Source organism: Coenobita brevimanus, chromosome 65 (genome assembly GCF_032717465.1).
Source record: "Coenobita brevimanus isolate Jiangsu-jjx chromosome 65, ASM3271746v2, whole genome shotgun sequence".
In the NCBI taxonomy this organism is placed as follows: domain Eukaryota; kingdom Metazoa; phylum Arthropoda; class Malacostraca; order Decapoda; family Coenobitidae; genus Coenobita; species Coenobita brevimanus.
This window is the reverse complement of record NC_137018.1, coordinates 27,448,249-27,470,266: the sequence shown is the minus strand read 5'-3', so window position 1 is coordinate 27,470,266 and position 22,018 is coordinate 27,448,249. Positions and strand designations below refer to the sequence as shown.

At 41.6% G+C, this 22,018-nt stretch overlaps 1 protein-coding gene across 2 annotated transcripts in view; it reads right to left on the bottom strand.

Moving 5' to 3' along the window:
• LOC145404839 (COMM domain-containing protein 7-like) overlaps positions 1-22,018 on the bottom strand; it is a 106,824-nt gene that overhangs the window by 44,029 nt on the left and 40,777 nt on the right. Inside the window, exon 3 of one of the 2 annotated variants that reach the window (XM_080276337.1) lies at positions 8,389-8,529. The exons of the other annotated variant lie outside the window; for it this stretch is intronic. Coding sequence (XP_080132463.1) covers positions 8,389-8,529 — 141 coding nt within the window. The remainder of the gene's footprint in view (positions 1-8,388; positions 8,530-22,018) is intronic. 2 annotated transcript variants of the gene reach the window in all.

The following is a 22,018-nucleotide window of genomic DNA, read 5'->3' as shown; positions in this document are numbered from 1 at the left end:
TCCAAACTGTCCTCTTACGGTTTGTCTCCTATCTGTGCCTTCATCTCTAGCTTCCTACCCACCATTCTTCTCCTATATCTATCAACAGTGGTGTTCTTCAGGGCTCTGTCCTATCACTAACTCTCTTCCTTTTTATTCATCAATGACCTTCTATGCTGTACAGCTAACCCTATCCGCACAAACACTGATGACTCCACCCTTCACCTTTCCATTCGTTTCCTGCAGCATACATCTCAGCAGTTACTTCAACAAACAAGGGATGTCAACAACCCTGACACAGACAGAGGGCTGGTACTACAATCCCAGACAGATCATCTTTTCATACTAAACAGACTAGACCAACATACCCATATCCCACACCAAGCCCTCTTCCTCCCATCATCTCCAGACATCACCTTCTGCTCCCCAAACCTCGCCCCCACTACATCATGGAGAGTGGTCAAAACCCTAGGTTCTGACCACCTCCCAATCATCATCACTACCAAAACCAGAATCACCCCAGCTGGCCACAAACACACATACACTAATTATAAGACAGCCAACTGGGAGGCCTTTGTAACTGAAACAGAACATTTTGAAACAATAAACAGTACACCCATCACAAACATCAACACCGCTGTGCACACTTTCAATACAATCATACAAAAGGCAGACAAAAGTCACATCCCTAGAGACAACAGAAAGAGAGACAACCCCAACTTCACACCAGAAATTCAAGGCCTCATCAGACAACGGGACACACTGCGACACTCTCCAACACCCCATACACAAGACACCATACAACAAATACAAGAACTCAACACTCAGATAAACAATAAAATATCAGAACAGCAAACACTAAACTGGAAAAATTACCTCCAAACATTTGACCACAAAACAAACATCAGCAAACTCTACAAAACACTAAACAGCATCACACTTTCCAACAGCAGCACCACACAATCACATGCTGCCATCACAACAACAGACACCATACCCTCAAACAAACAACAAGCAAACACTCTCATCAATCACTTTTCACAAGTCAGGCATCTAAACCCCCATCCCGAAGACCGACGTATCATCCGACGTAAGAGACAGTTCCCCACAGACCCAGACTACGCACCTTTCACTTATAACCAGACGAAGCACATCATTAACAACCTCAAGTACTCATCTGCCTGTGGACCAGAAAACATAAGCAACATTCACCTTAAACACCTAGGACCCCAACATACAAGCACTCACCAACATATCAAACTACAGCTACTCACACAACATAATACCCAACATCTGGAGACATGGCAATATCATCACTATCCCTAAACCCAACAAAGACCCCATGTTACCCTCCTCACATCGCCCCATCACACTCCTCTGCACCCCCTCTAAAGTCACTTAACGACTGGTACTACAACTAGTCACACCTCACATTCCCCTAGCCCAGTCACAACATGGCTTTAGGCCACTACACTCCACAAACACCCTTCTTACAGACCTTACATAGAGAGTTTTCGATGGCATGAATTCAGCTAGGCCACCACACAGAACACTCCTAATCACACTAGACATTAGTAAAGCTTTTGATGCCATCCCCCGCCACAACCTCAAACGAAATACTCAACACAAACATGCACAATAACACAAAAAGATGGCTGGCAAACTACTTAGCAGGCAGATGTGCACACGTAACATTTGCCGGTCAGTGTTCTAACATCAGAAACTTCACAAATGGCGTCCCCCAAGGATTTGTTTTGTCCCCTACACTCTTTAACCTATACATGCACCCACACCCCACACACCACAGATACAAATAGCTTTCTATGCAGATGATATAACACTTACTTGTACGCACCAAAACGCAAACACAGCTGCACACATCATTCAACCTTACCTCAACGCACTACACGAATGGTTTGCCATAAACAGACTCAAAATAGCCCCAGCCAAATCTACAGTGACTCTTCTCACAAACTGGACAGCAGAACACAGTCACATCCCACACCTCACCATAAACAACACTCCCCTACCACACACACACACACACACACACCCAAAATCCTTGGTGTAACATACAATACATCAATGTCATTTAAGCAACACATCACAAACATTAAAAATAAAATAACACCAAAACTCAATACTTTGAGGTCACTTGCCCATACAACATTCAGACACAACAAAGAAACCACCACCACAGTATACAAACAATACATACGTTCAGTGATGAATTATGCCAGCCCTGCCTGGGCTTCTAACCTCACCAAAACACATTACAACACTCTACAGACCATACAGAACAAGGCCCTAAAAATAATCACAGGCTGCACAGCTACTACACCCACAGACCACCTACATCAAGAAACCAAAGTCCTCAAAGTCAAGGATCACCTAGACATGAGAGGCACCCAGTTTCTTGCTGCAGCCTCCACAAACTCACAGCATCCACTACAGTACATGGCAGCACATCCACCCACATCAAGGAACATCAAAACAACACCCAGCACACGATACCATACACAAATACTGTCATCTCTCCCCCCTCATCCATCTCAGACCAGCTTCTAGAAGCATATCCACACTCAGATCACTCGCCACTCCATTCAGTCACTTAAAGACAACACACAGCTGCATGCACGGCCTCCTGACATCCACCCTTCTGAATCCTATCTTCCTCGTGAGGACTGGGTCCACCTGGCCAGGCTGAGATGTGGGCACCACCCAGCCCTCTTAAGCTACCAGAAGAGGCTGCATGACTCCGTCGCTGATGCCTGTCCAGGATGCAACACAGCACCCCATACTATTAAGCACATTATGGAAGACTGCATTGCACACAATCACCTAAGCCAACAACACAACATACACTCTTTGAGAGCTCTGTGGGAAAGCCTGGTCTCGGCCATGGCCTTCCTAAGGGACTCGGGGCTGTTCGGCCAGACTGCCTAGGGAACAACTACTACTACTACTACTACAAACAAGGGATGAGGCTATGGCACACCTAATGTCTGACTTGGCTCATATCTCTGCCTGGGGGTAAAGTAGTCTTGTTTTTAATGAGCCAAAAACTCAGTTCTTACACCTATCAACCCACCAAAATATTCCACAGGAGTACCTGCTAATGTTTAATAATATCTAGCTCAATCCTACATCATCTTTAAATATACTTGGGGTTTCATTCTCTCAGGATTTATCATGGAAAGATCATATTACACCTCTTGTAAAATCTGCTTCAAAGAGATTAGGTGTGCTTAGCTGACTCCAGACCTTCTTTACCCCTGCACGGGTTTTATTCGCCCGTGTAGAGTACAACTCTCATGTGTGGGGAGGCTCCCCACATACAAGTCTTCTCAAAGAGGTGGAGTCAAAGGCTTTTTGTCTCATTAATGCTCCTCCTCTTACTGGCTCCTTTCAATCTCTGTCTCTTTCCCGCACTGTTGCATCTTTATCTCTTTACCAATCACTACTTCAATGGTCACTGCTTCTCTGAACTGTCCGTTTGCATCCCTCCATCATTACGATGGGCCGGTAGCACCCAGCTAGCAAGAAACTCTCATCCCTTTTCTGTCCAACTCTCTAATGCAAGAGCTGACTATTACTTCCACTCCTTCGTGTATGCAACAGGTCAACTCTGGAACTGTCTCCCTCTGTTGGTATTTCCTATTTCCTATGATCTCCGGTCTTTAAAATGCAGTGTGTCCAGGCATCTCAAAGTGAATGGATTTTGAATTTGGCTCTCTGTTGTATTGTTTTTGTTTTTTCTTGGAGAAAACTTTTTGTGGGCCCCTGGCCTTTGGTTCCTTCTTCCTTGCATAAATAAAAAGAAAAAAAGAAAATGTGATGTATAAATATTTTGCTTTGCATTATGTTAACGTTGATACAGATGTGCTTCTTTGTGTTAAATATATACAAAAGGTATCTGTTATCATATGGACATTTTAGGAGAATATGGGTAGTGTTGATACTGAAATGTGGCTTTGTGTTAAATATGTACAAAAAATAGCTGTTACCATACAGACATGTTAGGAGAATATGGGTAAACACTCGTTTTTGTATAGGCTTGTCAGTCATTGAGATTAAGGACATTACTGGCCAAAAGGATGACCTATGACATGTATATCTGAAGCCTCCTAAGCTCATGGGATGACAGATGAGGACTGCTGATGAGGAATTAGTGGTAACCAGCTCTCAGCAAAGGCAGAAATATGTCATCCCAAAGGGACAGCTGATGATGATAAATGCCGCCTTGATTTGTAAGTACGATGTCAACTGTTTTCAAGGAGCCAACAGATGAAAGAAACTTCTCCTCAACATCACACTCCAGGTGAGAGAAGGTAGACTATACCCGTGCTTACACAGCAAAACAATAGCAATGATCGTGATTTACTCCAACAGAACATTTTCAACTGTTTTTTGATGATGAATGGTATGGGTATATTGTTCAACAAACTACTCCTTACAGTGCATCCCAAAACTGGCTTGATATCAATGTACCAAAAGAAAAGTCAAAGTATTTTTGTGGATTTTAATCAGGATCTCCATGATTTAGCAGTCTATGGCTATGTGTGAGTGCAAGGACAGAAATGATTGCTGTAATGAAGTGTGTGGACTTTGTATTAAGTTCAGATCTTACAGGCACTTTAATATGAAATTCAGAAATTCTAGCTGAGAGCATGTACAGTATTAAACAGTGAACTCTAATAACCCAACGTGTTATAAAAGTTAGAAAAAAATGCAAACTGCTTCTCTCTGCAACAACACTGTACAGTATATGAACTGAATTATGCTGATAAAGTGCAGTACTGTACTGTATATAATGGAAGCAATAAAAAAGTACTGGTATTTGCATACCAATGACCATTTGTACTCACATTTTCTTAGTGTTGCCACATGGCAAAAATACTACAGCTTTAGAACTACAGTGGAATTTTAAATCGGGGTCTCATGAGACTGGGCACACGACGTGATTTGAGAATTCTGCAATTAGAAATAACTAATCCTATGGGAAAAACTAATTATGGGTCTGTCATCTTGGAAAAGTTGTCCCCTTTATCCCTAAACTAACATCAAACTGGCCACCATAGAACACTATCAATCTTCATGCTTGGCCTGGGAAGGAAACACTGTGTTTGGCTTATAGTAAGTGCTATGTGTGAATATGATTGGTTTACTCATTGCCATGCTTGACTAAGATTGGATTACACCCAACTAGATGGGCATACTTGAGGTAATGGTGGTGCATATTACATGAGGCATTGGAAAAGCATCACTTTTAATGGCAGCATTTGCAAATTTTGTGCAATTTCCATGATTTACTGATGTTGCAAACTTGCATGATGTTGCAGTGTATCATGAATCCGTTACTTAGAATCGTGCAATTTAGGTGATTCCACTGTATTAACCCGCCCCGTCCCGGAGGCGTGAATTCACGTCCTCACATGATGTGCACTCATATCCCGGAGACGTAAATTAACACGGCAACATTGCAAGGTCCCTAATTTGCACAATTTTCAATTTTCGCGAGTGATTTTTGGCACGTATACACGGGACACCTTCCTCTATTCCTCTACAAGATGCCAAGCAGGGACAATGCCTTACACCGCATAACTTCTCCCCCCCCCTTGCACGCCAATGTCTTGGCAATTCACCTGTTACCAGTGACCTGGCCAATAAAGACATTCAGGGCCAGAGTGATTCCCCAATCGATGACAATGTGGAGGACAAAGTTTACATAGCATTAGAGGAAGAAACAGTCAGAAATGATGATCAGGTAATGTGGGAAAAAAAGGTCATGAATGGTGATGAGTTAGTGAGTGAAACAATGCTTATAATGCCTATATTACTGTTTGAAAACCAATATACTTTTGTACTACATATAAATTCGTACCAAGTAAATAAATAAATACTGTTTATGAGTGGATAAAATAGTTACCCTCCCACAGAACTCGTTTTCTTTGGTGCCAGCCTGTTAGAAAACCCAGTCAGGTAAGGAGGTACTCGTACCTGAATCAAGTATTTGCTCTATGAATTTTCGATGTTTCCCACCAAAAGCGAATGTTTGAGCCTAAAAAAAAAAAAGGTCCAAAAATGTCAGGACTGGGGCGTACCACTGCCCAGAAAACGTCGGGATGGGGTGGGTTAATAGTTAATCCATCTAGCGTACCCACTTAATATGATCAGAGAATTCATCTGCAAAATTAATAAGGGCAAAAAATAATCCTTAAAAGTAAAGGAGACACTGGGTTAATGAATCAAACTGTGATTTTTTTTTTTTTTTTTTTTTAATGAACTGAATTGCATTGGGATAGAGGAGGGCATGATTTGAGCTGAATCAGAATTGATAAATCTTTACTGTGTCTGAAATGGATTTGAATTGCATGTGTAACTGATGAATTTTCATTTTGTTGGAATTGGATTTGAATTAGAATCTACAAAATGGAACTGAACCCAAGTCTGACACAAAGTAAGCTGACTCCGTGAAAAGCTTTTCAGTCTATTTAGGGACAGTTATCAGAGAAGCAATAGACCTCAGGTAAAATCTATTTTATCCTGTTGTGTGAAGGGCTAGGGGTGGCAAAACAAAAACAGCTACCAGGCAGTCAGTCAGCCATATCCTTACTAGCTATATATCTACTGCCTGACAATGCATGGTGTGAAAGATGGTTATGATAAAATGATTTTCTGGATATCGGTTCCTACTAAGAAACCACGTCTCTTTCTAAAACACACCACCCTCCCTCTCATATTTTCACATCTTATCTCTCTGTCTTTTTCCTTACTTTAACACAAGAAAGGGAAAGCTTTTGCCTCCTCCCTTATACTCTTTAGGGTGAACATTTACAGCATGTAGGGAATGAGTGGTTAATGTTATTCTTCCTTTAATTCTTAAGGACAACCTATCCCCCCTTGGGGGGGGAAGCACCAATGCATTGATGACTATGAACAGTGTCCTGTGATATGGACAAAATATTTATTCAGTCATCATTCAAGCTGTCACATTTTTCATGCTCAACACAGTGGTTACTATATCACCACAAATGCTAATACAGTAACTGTATCACCACAAATAATAACGTGATCACAGATTATACAGTACTCTAGGACTGTTCTATGGTGGGTTGGACACAAAATGTATTGTGCATATCAAATAGAAAGGGTGTAGAGAGAGAAAATATCTTAAAATGAGGGCACGGTAAACATAACAACAAATATAGTCTTTCAAGAATGACGAGGCAAAGAGCAAATTATCTATCTATCTATCTATCTATAGATAGACAGATAGACAGATATTACAGTATATATATATATATATATATATATATATATATATATATATATATACAGTAGAACCTCTTTAATCCGGACCCCTTTAATCCGGATTTCTGTTAATCCGGACAAAATTTAAAAATAATAAGCTCCAAAAATATGTTGAAAGTAATTCTAAAGTCATTTTCAGTATCGACGCGGAAAGCGATCGTCATTCGTTTAGTCTCGGATCATGCTAGGTCGCAACATGGGCGCCTGTTTAAACACACGCTAGCATTCATTCCATCAACTAGTTCACCAACCATTTATATTTTTACGCTGTATTTCAAAAGTTAATCCTCCTTACCATGCCCCTTAATGCAAGTGTAGCTTCTGTAATGAATAAAGGTGTTAAAAGTAGGAGTTTGCTTACACAAAAATGGGTCAGAATATTCTGCAGTGTTTAGTGATTACTGTAGGTTATTTTTTGTACTTAAATGTGCTTTACTTGTACATCAAACATTAGCTTCTTGCCCATATGGGTGTTATCAATATGCCAAAGATGACAATGTATTTTTTGCCTACATAAGTTTTATTTTTATTCCAAATATTACAGTTAATTAATTAATTTTTTTTTTTGCCTACACTTACCACAATTTAAAATGTAGGCTAGTTTCTTGTCATGGCCTTACCTGTAAATTATGCAATATAAAACTATCGTACATGATTAGTTTTCTGATTTTAGTACCGGTATCCTTTCATCTTTTGCAGTTACGTAGGGTTGACATATGCCACATATGTTAATAATTAACAAACATACCATATGTAGATAGAGTTTGGTATGAACTGGAGATTACCCTGATGGTCCGGACAATCTGCTAATTCGGACAACCCTTCCCCCCATATAGTCCGAATGAGAGAGGTTCTACTGTATATATATATCTATCTATCTATATACACATATACCAAGAAAGACATGGGACGAGGTCATTAAGTGTGACCTCATGGTTAAGGGACTGAACAGGGAGGCTGCAATGGATTGTGCAGCATGGAGAGCCGCCATTAGGTGACCAAGGCCGACGCATGCAAGCATGTTGGAGCCTTTAAAAATGAAATGATGAAACGAGAAAGAGAGAGAGAGAGAGAGAGAGATAATAACAGTTTCACCTGTGAGAGGACTAGGGTGACACGTGGAGGTTGAAGCCCGCTGGAAGTGAAGTAAGAGGTAAGGTCTTGCTCAGAGGCACTCCCTTCAGCCAGCCTCCCCAGTGCCACCATCACACGATTCATCACTCTGCCACTCCTCACCTAGTAAACATGTAAGTCAAGCACACTACAGTTCAATACCTTCAGTCCCAGATCCCTTTTTCTAAATACAATAAGCCCTCATTATGAGCCATTTTGAGGATGTTAATTTTGCAAGTAAGTCCACAGTAATATTGGTAGCAGTTATAGCCCCAGTTCATCTGAAATATGAACCCAAACAACTGCAGGCTGAAGTGTCATTTCAACAGCAATTCCATATATACAGTACATTTTTTTTAAATGCAAGAAAGAAGAAATATATCATATTTCACGGCATATATGATGCTGCACTGTATAAGGTGCACCCTAATTTTGGAAAATTAAATCTAAGGAAAAAAGTTTTTGACTCCTAATCAACACCCACTACAATCTTAGCTTGATATAGCCACATTCAAACAAATGCACACTCACCTTTCCCTATCTCCATTCAGTACTATTCATCAGTCACATGTTTCATTACACTGGTCAAGGGCCAAAATGGTTCTGACTTATTCTCTACTGTTTCTGACTATACTGGTACCCACAATTTCTAATCTGACCCTAATATTTGGCTATCATGTTACCTTGAAGTAGTACATCCTAAGTGTGGGAAAATTCCTTCCGGTGTGAAAATTTATTAAATAACTATCAATTAGTCTATATATTACCTATCTATCTACTGCCAGATGCCATAATCCTGTAAGAGGTGGCCGCTTGACTTTGAGTTAGTTGTTTTATGGATAGGGGTACTAACCCTCCACCAACCCACTTGCTGACACATAGGGAACACGTGTGTGTTGGTTATATGGTTACCACACGGTACTGTAAATGGTTTCCTGGCTGACAAGAAGCCATATGGCTTGTCACTCAATGTAAAGCCACCTGAAAAGGAAAGAAGGGAAAGAAAAAGTGACTGGAAAGATGAAAGAAATAGGAGGAGAAGAGGGCAGACATAGAAAAAAATGATAAAAGTGAAGGAAGAAGTAGACAGCACTACATCACAAGAGTGAATGATGGTCCCCACCTAGCACACATAAAAATCTTATTAAAGTGTTTATTTGTATCACACATTAAGCATAAACCAATATATACAAAATATTCTTACAAGCCCTTTGTGCATTAGAAGTGCTTCTGCACTTTTCTTTTGCATTTGTAGGAGCAATTACTTTCATGCTGTCAAGTCCAACAATAGTCACCCATTATGTTTGGATTCATTTGGCTCTCCATTAAGGCAATTTCCTGGTGAAACCTTTCACCATGTTCATCACTGACATCACCAAGAGTAAATGGAAATTAGTCCAAATGAGAATGGAAGAAATATATCTTGAGTGCCATTTGAGCACCGAGTGTATGGTAACTCTTCAACATCTTGTCCACAAGCTCTTCATAATTCAGTGCTAAAAAATTTGCAAGATAATTCTTGGTAAAAACTATCAAACTCACCCAAGCAGCTCTTTCCTGCTCAGATAGCTCTTTACAAAATCCTGATCACTGAGTATAAGACAAATCTGAGGACCATTGAAAACACCTGCATTTACTTTGGCCTCAGATAAAACGCCTTGGAATTTTGTTAGCAAGTAGTGGATACCAGCGCCATCTGGATCCACGGCCTACATAAAGTTCTTCATCAAACCAAGTTTCAAATGAAGTGGAGGCATGAATACCTTCTCAGGGTCAACAAGAGGTTTGTGAAGAAAGCTGAACCTACCAGTCATATCTTTCAGTCGTATTGGCCATTCCTTTTGTGTGTAATGCTTAGCATGTGCTCTGCTGTCCCATAAACAAAGAAAACACATGTGTTTTGTGGAGCCATGCTGAGGTCCCAAAAGCAAGCAGATCACCTTCAGGTCCCCATAGATGTTCCACTGATGTGTTTTGTAGTAAATAGCAGTCAACAAAGTACTCAGAGTTTTATAACTTTCATTCATTCCATGGGCATATGCAACTGGAACAGAAGGAAGCTCATTTCCAATATGGTGAAGGATTGTCTTTAGTGTATTCTTCCCAGAATCCATGAACAACCACCATTCTCCTGTTTGATAAGGACGAGACTTACAAAGGTCTTGCATTAACAATACAACATCATAACAGTAACTAGGCACATCGTCTATCTTCAGGCACTTCATGTCTATGAGAAATGGTGGTGGCACAAACTCCATCATGTAGCAGGTTCCAGTGCTTGAGTCAAGATCCAGGGAGTTCACTTTTCTCCTTGGGCAGTTGAGGTCTCTTGTAAGGTCTTGCAGCTCTACCTGACTGATGAGGTGCAGCTAATTGCTCTTCTTTAAAGTCAGCATCCATGCCACTATCCTCCTCATTAGAGTCTGATTCACTTGTGGTACTTAATGGGGGATTTGGAACTGGAAGCTCAGGGCCATGGGATACTGGCCTATGAGCAGAAGGTACATTAGGATACAGTACTTGATCTTGGACCGAGTTTTCACTGAATACCCTTTGGTGTTAGTGAGGCAAAAGCAGCAATCAGTACAGTGACCTACTGGTTCACGCCAAACCACTGGTACAGTGAAATGCATACCTGATTGCCATTTTCCATGCATTTATTCATTCATGTGGTTTACAAAGGGCTTGCATGCTATATGGGGTGCAGACTTCTTGTCTTCATCATCAACAGGGCATTTGAAGTACTGTTTGTAAGCAGCTTCAACATTCCTTGTTATTGGTTTCTTAACACTTCCAGGTGTAAAGAGTCTGCAGATGTAGCAGAAAGTACGTGAAGTAGTCATACAGTTATGGCGTCCCACTGCATGCCAATACAGATCGAGGTATTTTGTAAAGGTAAAGAAAATCTGAAATGGAATAATGGAAAATATATGATTACCTATGCATGCATTGGTGTAAAAAAAAAAAAAAAAAAAAAAAAAAAAAGGAAAAAAGATCTGCTTGATCGTAGGAAAATTTTACCCGACATTTGGTTAAGGCTGATTCACTTTGAGTTGCTAAATACAGAGTCTTGTGACTCAGGTGCTTAACTGAAACTGATATAACTGCCACAAGAAATAGCTGAAGTGCGCCTTTATAAGGTATATCTATCTCTATGATCGAAGTGGGGTCAGATTTTCCCATGTACGAGCAGATTTACCTATGGTATACCGGTTCTCGAAACTGGACATGCTAGCAAAAACTGGTTATCATATTTGAAATTTACAGTTCAAGTTGCTTAGAATCGCCTCAAAAGATACTTGAACCAGAACACTTTTAAAATTTTGTTGCCCAGTGTAATGAATACAGTATATGAACAGAAGTAGTGAAAATCTGTATCACAGTCATACATTTAAATGCTACAACATTACTTCTGTTCATCCTTCGGCTTCTATACTGAGTCTGAACAAGGTGGGTCTGTATATACATATTCACCTCTCAGCATCTCTATTCAATATTATTCATCAGTTTATAATATAAAAGTGAAAATCTGTAACACAGTCATATATATGGACACCAGAAATTTCATCAGTCCAACGTTCTCCTTTGTTGAGTTTGACCAAGCTCGGTTTATCCTCAAGTCATTTGACCTCAAGTCATTTGACTGCATGTAAAGTATATGCATGGTTCATGATAAGAGAATATTAAAAAACAAAAATAAAAGGCCAATAAAAAGTTACAAGCACTTGGTCATCCTAAAAATCCATGCTTGCATTGAAAGGATATATTCACCAGCAGTGAGGTGAAAAGATTAGTAAGAGAGAGTAAGAAGAGAGCGGATGAGGAATTTGGAAGGAACTTGAGTGTAAAGTGGATGGACTGTAAGAAAATGTTCTGGAAAGAGGTGAAAAGAGTAAGACAGGGTGGAAGTGAAGTTAGCAGGGGAGTGAAAGATAAAAATGGTGGATTACTAGTGGAGAAGGGAGAAAAAGTGAGCAGATGGAGAGAACAGTTTAAGGAATTGTTGAACATAGAGGATGGAAGTGATGCAAGTATAAGCGGCTGGGGAATGGCTGGGAGAAGGAGAGAGGTGAGAAGACAGGAAGAAATCAGTAGGATAGAAGTTGTGGAAGCAATGAAGAAAGTTCTATCTATCTATCTATTGCCAGACGCCTCAATCCCTTTTGGGGTGGCCACAAACAAATCGCCTCCAAGTCGCCATGTCCCCCGCCATTTCACTGCCCTGCTCCCAACTCACACCCCCCTCTCTCATATACCTCTCCACCCCATCCCTCCATCTCATCCTTGGCCTCCCCCTCCCTCTTCCCCCCTCCACCTCACTCACATACACTCTCTTCGTCAGTCTTTCACCCTCCATCCTCTCCACATGGCCAAACCACCTCAGTGTGTTCCTCATAACGCTTCTTATCACATCCACATCCACACCACAACGCTCCTTTATATCCTCATTCGTCAGCCTGTCTCTCCATGTGACTCCACAGACTCCTCTTAAATAACTCATTTCCACTGCTCTCACTCTTGACTTGTGTCCTTCCAACAACGTCCAAGCTTCACTTCCGTACGTTAGAGTTGGTATCACAATACTCGTACTGTCATGTAGTAACTTTTTCACTTCCATGCTCACTTCCCTGTTTCTTATCACTGCTTTCAAAGAACCAGCAACCTTTCTTCCCTGCTGTACCCTTTCAAGCACTTCACCCTCCAAACCTCCATCCTTACTCATCACACTACCCAAGTACTTAAACGTACTCACATTTTCCAATTCCTCACCATCCAACCTCGCTGTACATTCACTGACTTCACCTCTCTCAAAGACCATCTCTTTACTCTTCCCTACATTCACCTTTAGATTCCGTTTCTTACACACTTTCCCAAACTCAACCACCAAGCCTTGCAGCTCCCCTTTGTCTTCACTCAACAACACAGTATCATCTGCAAACAACAGTACAGGGAGTTTCCAAACACTATTCTCTCTCACCAGGGCCACTCCAACATCCACTACCCTACCTTATACCTCTTTTATTACCCCATCCATGTACAGATTGAACAACCATGGGGACATGACACATCCCTGTTTCAACTCAACTTTCAAAGAGAAAAATTCTCTTAGTTCACCATCCACACGCACTGCAGCCTTCACACCATGGTACATACTCTTCACAGCATTCAACAACTTCCCATCTACTCCATATATTCTTAACACTTTCCAGGAACTGATGGAGTGTGTGGTGAAATGCTGAAGTATGGGGGAGAGATAATAGTAGAATGGATATGGAAAATGTGCAGATTGGCCTGGGAGGAAGGTAGAGTTCTGGAGGATTGGAAATCAGGTATAATTATTCCCTTGTACAAAGGAAAATGGGAAAAAGAAGTGTGTGGTAATCATAGGGGCATCTGTCTTCTTAGTATAACAGGAAAAGTGTATGGTAGGATACTTATTGACAGAGTTAGAGAAAGAACATAGGAATTAGTTGGAGAAGAACAGGGAGGCTTTAGGAAGTGAAGAGGTTGTGTAGATCAGATATTCATTCTTAGATCTTTAGTGGAAAAATTTCTAGAGAAGGGAAAGAAGTTGTATGCAGCTTTCATGGATTTGGAGAAAGCATATGACAGGGTGGATAGACAAGGATTGTGGAAAGTATTAAGAATATATGGAGTAGATGGGAAGTTGTTAAATGATGTGAAGAGTAGGTATGATGGTGCTAAGGCTGCAGTGCGTGTGGATGGTGAACTGAGTGAATTTTTCTCTTTGAAGGTTGGGTTGAAACAGGGATGTGTCATGTCTCCATGGTTGTTCAATCTGTACATGGATGGGTAGTAAAAGAGGTACAAGGTAGGGTAGTGGATGTTGGAGTGGCCCTGGTGAGAGAGGGTAGTGTTTGGAAACTCCCTGTACTGTTGTTTGCAGATGATACTGTGTTGTTGAGTGAAGACGGAGAGATGCAAGGCTTGGTGGATGAGTAGAAGGGAGAAATTATAACATAATTTTTTTAACTCATTGCAACAAGGAAGAGAGGCTGTAATATAGCCAAACAGAATCAAAAATTGGTGGGCTGAGTCAACCATCTCTATATTGGGATGGTTATTATTCTTTTCTTCCTTAAATATCAATAAGCTTTATTTTACATCCATTTCAGGTATTTGTCCATCAAAACAAAAATAAATAGTGTTACGAGAAACATGTAACGATTCTTTGTTAAGAAATAGTAGCACGACACGGCTGAAGATCATATGTTACAATCACAATAACAAACTCACGTGTGTCTACTGCCCCGCTGGACCTGCTGTGTATTCACGACACGGCTGAAGATTGTACATTACGATCATAAACAATAACAAACTCAAGTGTGTCTACTGCCCCGCTGGAACTGCTGTATAAAGATCATGGAAAACTGTTGCATAGAAAAATGACAGTGCCTAGACTGAGCATCGGTACGCATCGTCTGCTGAGTGTCAGCTGCCAGTTGGGAGCATCGAATTGTGGGGAAATTTGTGAATTGTGAGACAAGTCAGAAACTTTTTACTTGTGCGAAAAACGAGGCGTCGAAGTAAAATGCATCCAAATACGAGGACTTACTGTACTGTAGCTTCACGTAAATGTATTCAATAGAGTAAATCAGGATGCTGTCACGTTAAAATGGGGTGCCAAATCCCTGATCATGTGCTTCTCCTCACAATATTCATCCATCCAGCTCAATCTCTTGTCAGTCCCCTAGCCTCACTGACTTCTAAACCTCTCTTCCTCACACACTCATCCACCATACCCTCCACCTTCTCCTTGGGCCTACCTCTCTTCCTCCCTCCTTCAAATTCGCTCAGATATACCTTTTTCACCACTCTATTGTTATCCATTCTCTCCACATGACCATACCATCTCAGTACATGCTCTCCGATTTTGTCGTCCACAGACTTCCTCACTCCTCATCTTTCACGAGTTACAGTACTGTATTTCATACTCCATCCACTCTCTGTACTCCACATACATTCCTCAGCAGTCCCATCTCCACTGCTTTTACTCTTGACTTTTCATTTTCATGCCACATCAAAGTCTCACATCCATATGTTAAAGTTGGCACTAACACTCCTTCATGTAAGCCTCGTGCAGCTGCAACACTCAAGCCTCTGTTTCTTATCAAGGCCTTCATTGCTCCAGCTACCTTCCTTCCTTGAGTCACTCTACTTTCCACTTCTTTTCTTTTGCACATTTTCCTCACTTTTCTATCACTGTACCCAAGTATTTGAGCTCTCTCACAAATTCCAGTTTCTCTCTATTCACTGTAACATCGCACTGCGAGTCACCTTCTCTCTTAATAACCATCATTTCACTCTCTTCTACATTTACTATCAAGGCACGACACTCAAAGACATCAGCAAAATTCTTGCACTAGTCTACCAAGTTTTTGTCTGGTATTTGCAAGTAGTACTGCATCATCAGCATAAAACAAATTTGAGATATTCCATCCATTACCATTCAGTACTAATGTCATCCCTCTATCCATTAGTGGTGTTTTTACTTCTCTCATCACCCCATCCATATATATGTTGAACAACCATGGGTACATTATACAACCCTGTCACACTCCCACCCTGATCGTAAACCATGCACTTAGATGCCCATTAACCCTTACACATGCCTCATTACCATCATAAAAACTCTTGACGGCACCTAGAAGCTTACCATCTACACTGTACATGTGCAAAATCTTCCACAATCCTTCTCCGTCTACTTTGCTGTATGCTTTTTCCAGATCCATGTATGCCATAAACATCTTACAGTCCTTCTCACAAGCCTTCTCCACTATCTGTCTCACTGCAAATATTTGATCCACACATCCTCTGCCACTCCTAAAGCCACTCTGTTCATCACTCACTAGGATTTCTGGTATCTCTCTTACTTTCTCTCTAATAATTCTTCCATATATCTTCCCTACCACACTCAATAAACTTATGCCACGATAATTCTTGCACTCACTTCGCTAACCTTTATTATTGTACAGGGGCACAACCACAGCATTTCTCCACTCTGCTGGCTCAGTATCACCTTCTTACAAATCTCTAACAAGCACTTCATTCTTCTCTCTCCACTACAGTTAATCATCTGTGCATATACGTCATCAACCCCAGCTGCTTTTCCATTTTTCAACTGCTTCACAGCGCTCTTCACACGTGTGAGTGTCATGTTTCCTGGCACTGCATTCCTTCTCTGCACACCCCCAAAACCAATCATGTTTACAGCCACTCTGCTCTCTCTATTCCCATTCATCAGGCTTTCAAAATATTCTTTTCATCTGGTTCTTACTTCATCCCCATGGGTTAATAATCTACCACCTACATCCTTCACACCATCACATTTCTTTCCGCTGTCACTTCTACATTTCCACACCTCTTTCCAGAATAACTTCCTATTTTCAGTGTAGTTTGCATTCATTTTTCTTTCTAGGTCATCATTTACCTCCTTCTTTTTCCTCTTCACTAGTCTCTGGACATGCTTCTTGTCCTCAATATATTCAGTTCTTAGTTCATTTGAACCCCTGTCCTGTAACCGCTCTAGCCACTTCTTCCTCTTTTTCTCCACTGCTCTCTTAACCTCTTCATCCCACCATGCCGTACCTTTCTTCTTTGTTGTTACTCTTGCCACACCACACAACGCATTAGCATTCCTAACTAAGCAACCCCAATATGCATTCCACAGGCTGTCAAGATCCATTTCAATTCAATTCACTGATTCTAGCTCCTTCCCTAAGTTCGTCCTGTATTCATCCGCCATTTTTTTGCTCCTCAGCTTCTCAACTTTCAGTCTTTCATTCTGACTGCTCCTCTCTCTCCTGGTTCATCTCACTTCTCTCAGCCTGATCTTGCATACCACAATCATATGACCTGACAGACCTCCACGTCGTCCCTTCATGGCCCTCGTATCATCACTTTCTATTAATCTAACCATGCCTGTGTGTGTTTCTGATACTTACCACAACAGTATGTATGTTTTTAGTGGGAATAAATTATTGTCTATCTATTCTATCTATCTATAGCCCGACGCCCTAAACCCGCAGAGGGTGGACGCAGACAAAACGCCTCCAAGTCGCTCTGTCACCCACCATTTGACTACCCTCCCCCCAACTCACTCCCCTCCTCCCTCATATATCTCTCAACTCCGTCCCTCCACCTCATCCTCGGTCTACCCCTCCTTCTCTCTCTCCCTCCACCTCACCTACATACACCCTCTTAGTCAGTCTTTCATTCTCCATTCTCTCCACATCTCCAAACCACCTCAGTGTAATTCTCTCTATCTTCTCAACCACATCCACATCCACCCCACAACGTTCTTTCACTTCTTCATTCGTCAACCTGTCCCTCCATGTCACTCCACATGTTCCTCTCAAGTAACTCATTTCCACTGCTCTCACTCTTGACTTGTTCCCCTCTTGCAAGGTCCACGCCTCGCTTCCAAACGTCAGGGTAGGGATCACAATACTATCATGCAGTGACTTCTTAACTTCCATACTCACCTCCCTATTTCTCATCACTGCTTTCAGTGAACCAACTACCTTCCTTCTCTGCTGTAAAAGGGAAAATTTGGGCTAACGAGTAGGGTACCCAGCACCAATTAGGATAAATCCCATAATTTCTGCGTTTTCATTCTTGTGCAATTTCATTATCACGCACTAGGTTCAATACCAATTATGAGTGGAAACTAAGGGATCACAGCGCATTTATATACATCTATATCTATTAATCTATTGTATATTTATCTATCTATCTATTTACAACAATCCCTCTATTACTGTCTGGATGTCCATTACCTGGACACTGTGATCTGGTTGTCTGAAACTGTTATTTGTACATTTTTCCATTTTATCCAGGCAAAATGCATGTGTTCAAGTGGAAATTATGGCTGCATGAACATTTTTGCCCAGCCAAGAGGGAACAGCCCTGCGGCGCCACCCTGTCTGGATGGGTAGTTCACCCAGTGTCTGGTAAAGACCCTCTCGTTCGTTCCCAGTTCCTGCGCCGCGAATAATGTAGTGAACAGCTCCTCGCAGACAGTTGTTATGATGGCGCATGTGGTGGCTGTTGTGGTTGTTCCCTATCTGCTTCAGGCATTGCTATTCCTTGCATGCCTCTTTCTAGGGTGTGTGATGATGGACCCTCCACCAGGGAAAAGGGAGAGGGTAGTGCGGACTCTGGAGAAGCAGGAGATCCTGGGAAAGTTTGATGCAGGATGGTCGAATCATGAGTGTTGACGTTGATTTTAGTCTAGCTTACTGTGCTGTACTGTGATTTTATTCTATTTTACCATGATTTTATTCCATTTCACCATTTTGTGTGCATGCTGCATTTTTCTTGTGTAGCCGCTTTTTTCATATTTTTTTTTTCATGTCACTGCAGGGTATAGCCCTGTATTTGATGGGTCTGCTTAGCCATGGTAATTGGTTGGCTGTGGTTTATGGGTCTGCTTGACCAGATGGTGTTATGCAACAGGAACAAGTGTTGTACGATGTAATGTAGTGGCCTTTCACACTGGCTTTCAAAGTTACGTTATGTACAAACGGGGGCCAGGGGAGAAGTCCATTATCTGGACGGAGCCATTACATGGACATGCCTCTAGCTCTACTACGTCGGATAATCAGGGGATTACTATGGCTGATTAAAGTATTATTGCTTATATAAACTGGTTGGACGTTGCTACTCCTCACCCTGCCTTAGGGTGGGAAAGGTCAGGATGATCATGATGATACATTGGTTTGGTAGTTTCCCCAATGTATAGTACAGTACCAACTGTATGGATAAGTCCTGATAATCTGTAATACATCCCAAACTGACTGTCCAATTGTCTAGTAGAAGCTTAAACAAAACAATAAAACTGTCACTGCACTGAAAAGGCTGTCACTCAATACAGTGATATACTTATCCAACTACAGTAGTCCTTCATTAGCTGGATAAACTGTAAGGGGTAGTCAAAATAAAATAAGAAAGCATCATCATAGTTAAAAGGTTAAAAGAAAGGTTACTAATCAGTTTGTCCAAGAACTGTTTCCTATGCTGAATAGAAGGTATGATTAGAGAAAGAGTGAATATTGATGAGATGCAGTTTGGATTTATGCCAGGTAGGGGGACCACTGATGCCATATTCATTGTTTGACAGCTTCAGGAAAAATATATTGGTAGGAGAAGGGATCTTTATTTTGTTTTTGTTGATTTGGAAAAGGCCTTTGACAGAGTCCCTAGAGAGGTGGTGAAGTGGGCAATGAGAAAGCTTGGCTTGGAGGAGTGGCTGGTTAGGGTGGTTATGGCCATGTATGTGGGTGCTCACACCCAGGTGAGAGTGAATGGAGATTTGAGTGATGAGTTTTCTGTGAATGTTGGTGTGCATCAGGGGTCAGTCTTGAGTCCCATGTTGTTTATCATGGTACTTGAAGCCCTTTCACGTGACTTTAGAAACGGACTCCCGTGGGAGTTGTTGTATGCTGATGATTTGGTGTTGATTGCAGAGAATGAAAGGGAGGCGGAGGAAAGGTTTAGGAAGTGGAGAGATGGTATGGGGCAAAAGGGTTTAAGGGTAAATGCAGATAAAACAAAAGTGATGATATCTAGGGTTGGTGGCAGTACTGTCAAAGACGAGGGAGAGTGGCCATGTGCAGTTTGCCACAAGGGCGTGGGAAGTAATTCCATCTTGTGCGGTGTGTGTGATAAATGGGTGCATAAGAGATGTAGTGGTATCAGAGGTAGACTGCGAGATAATGCTGATTTTATGTGTACGGCGTGCCGGGGTGAGCAGGTGGAGATTGTCAGACGTGAAAGGATTGAACCTGCAGGTGAATCTCTTGAGTGTGTGGAAGAGTTTTGTTATTTGGGAGACATGTTGTGTGCTGGAGGTGGGGCTGGAGCTAGCTCTGTGGCTAGGGTGAGAAGTGGTTGGAAGAAGTTCAGGGAGCTCTTGCCTCTCCTGACATTGAGAGGGCTTTCCCTACGTGCTAAGGGGTCTTTGTATGCAGCATGTGTTAGGAGTGTAATGCTGTATGGCAGTGAGACCTGGGCAGTGAAGGAGGAAGATATTCGCCGGCTCAGACGTACAGAAACGACAATGATTAGGTGGATGTGCAGTGCGTCCCTGCGTCCAAGGCCTGGAGGGGCTGGGTTTACAATGGAAGAGTTGAGAGGTAGGATGGGACTGGAGTGTATTGGTGTTGTGATGAGGAGAGATAGATTGAGGTGGTTTGGACATGTGGAGAGGATGGGGGATGATAATTGGGTGAAGAAGGTGAGAAGTGTTAATACTGGGGGTGGGGTTATGAGGGGTAGACCGAGAAAGACATGGGACGAGGTCATTAAGTGTGACCTTGGGGTTCGGGGACTGAGCGGGGAGACTGCAATGGATCATGCAGCGTGGAGAGCCGCTATTGGGTGACATAGGCCGACACATGCAAGCATGTTGGAGCCTTTAAAAACGAAAACGAAAACGAACGAACGAAAACGAATAAAACTGTCTGAAGATAGGAATCATCATCATCGTCATCATCAGCCTGAGTCAGTCCACTGCATGATAAACTCCTCTTGCATCTCAGTTTTTTAAACTCTGACTTATTAACTGTTAGCCTGTTCCACCCAATCCCAGCAAATACTGTATCTGAATTTCATCTTGTTATCTTGTTCTATGTGTATCACTTCCTCTCACTCTATCTCTGGGTTGTCACTTAGTTACCTTGGTTGTTCAACTGTTATCTGTTACATGAAGGATGCGATACTCTATCTACATCTGTTCCCTTATCTAGGAAGTGCTTTTTTTATCTCTCCATGTTACATCTAACATAATCCTTTCCATTTGTCTTTTAACACTCATATGTTCATGTTCCATGGATTTCACTAGAAACCACATTTCCAATCTGTAAGTTAGAACATGAAGGACACATTATAAAACCCTCTCTTCTGACAAAAGGGCAACTTCCTTCATATACCTGTTGTTATAGTGCTGTATTTAATTTGCCAAACGCGACTACGACAAGCTTGATTGTTTCCTGTACCCCAGGGTACCATTTACAATGCTGGGTGGTAACCATCTAACCATCTAACAGGGTGATGTGAAGCCTACTATTGTGTCCCTGTTAACTGGGTGGAGATGCAAATGCAGCATCCATCCAGGAACAAAACCTCCACACTCTTCCCAACACCTCATTATGATGAGGCACTGCCTACTACACAGAAATACTGATTCACTGCACATGATGGTCCTGCAGGGATGACTGCTTGTCTGCAGCTGATGAGTCTGCTCAGCCTGACAGACCAGGGTTGCTACTACCAAATGCCATTCCATCGCATTCTTACTCAAGAACTCGATCAGCCTGAACTGCCTGTCCTAAGTACTGTATATGCATTCCTAAACACATTTTAGTTTTCATCTCCTATTTTTACTGGAAGGAACTGTATATGTCAGTTAAACATAATTTCTGTTTTCTTCATATTTATTTTCAAGCCTACCTTCAGACTCTCCCTGTTCAAACCACCTGTTATTTCTTGCAACTCCTCTCCTGATTCACTGAAAAGAACTGTATTGTCAGAAAATTGAAAATTGTTGTAATATTACTTTAATGTTCATTGCTTTGCCATCTCAATTATA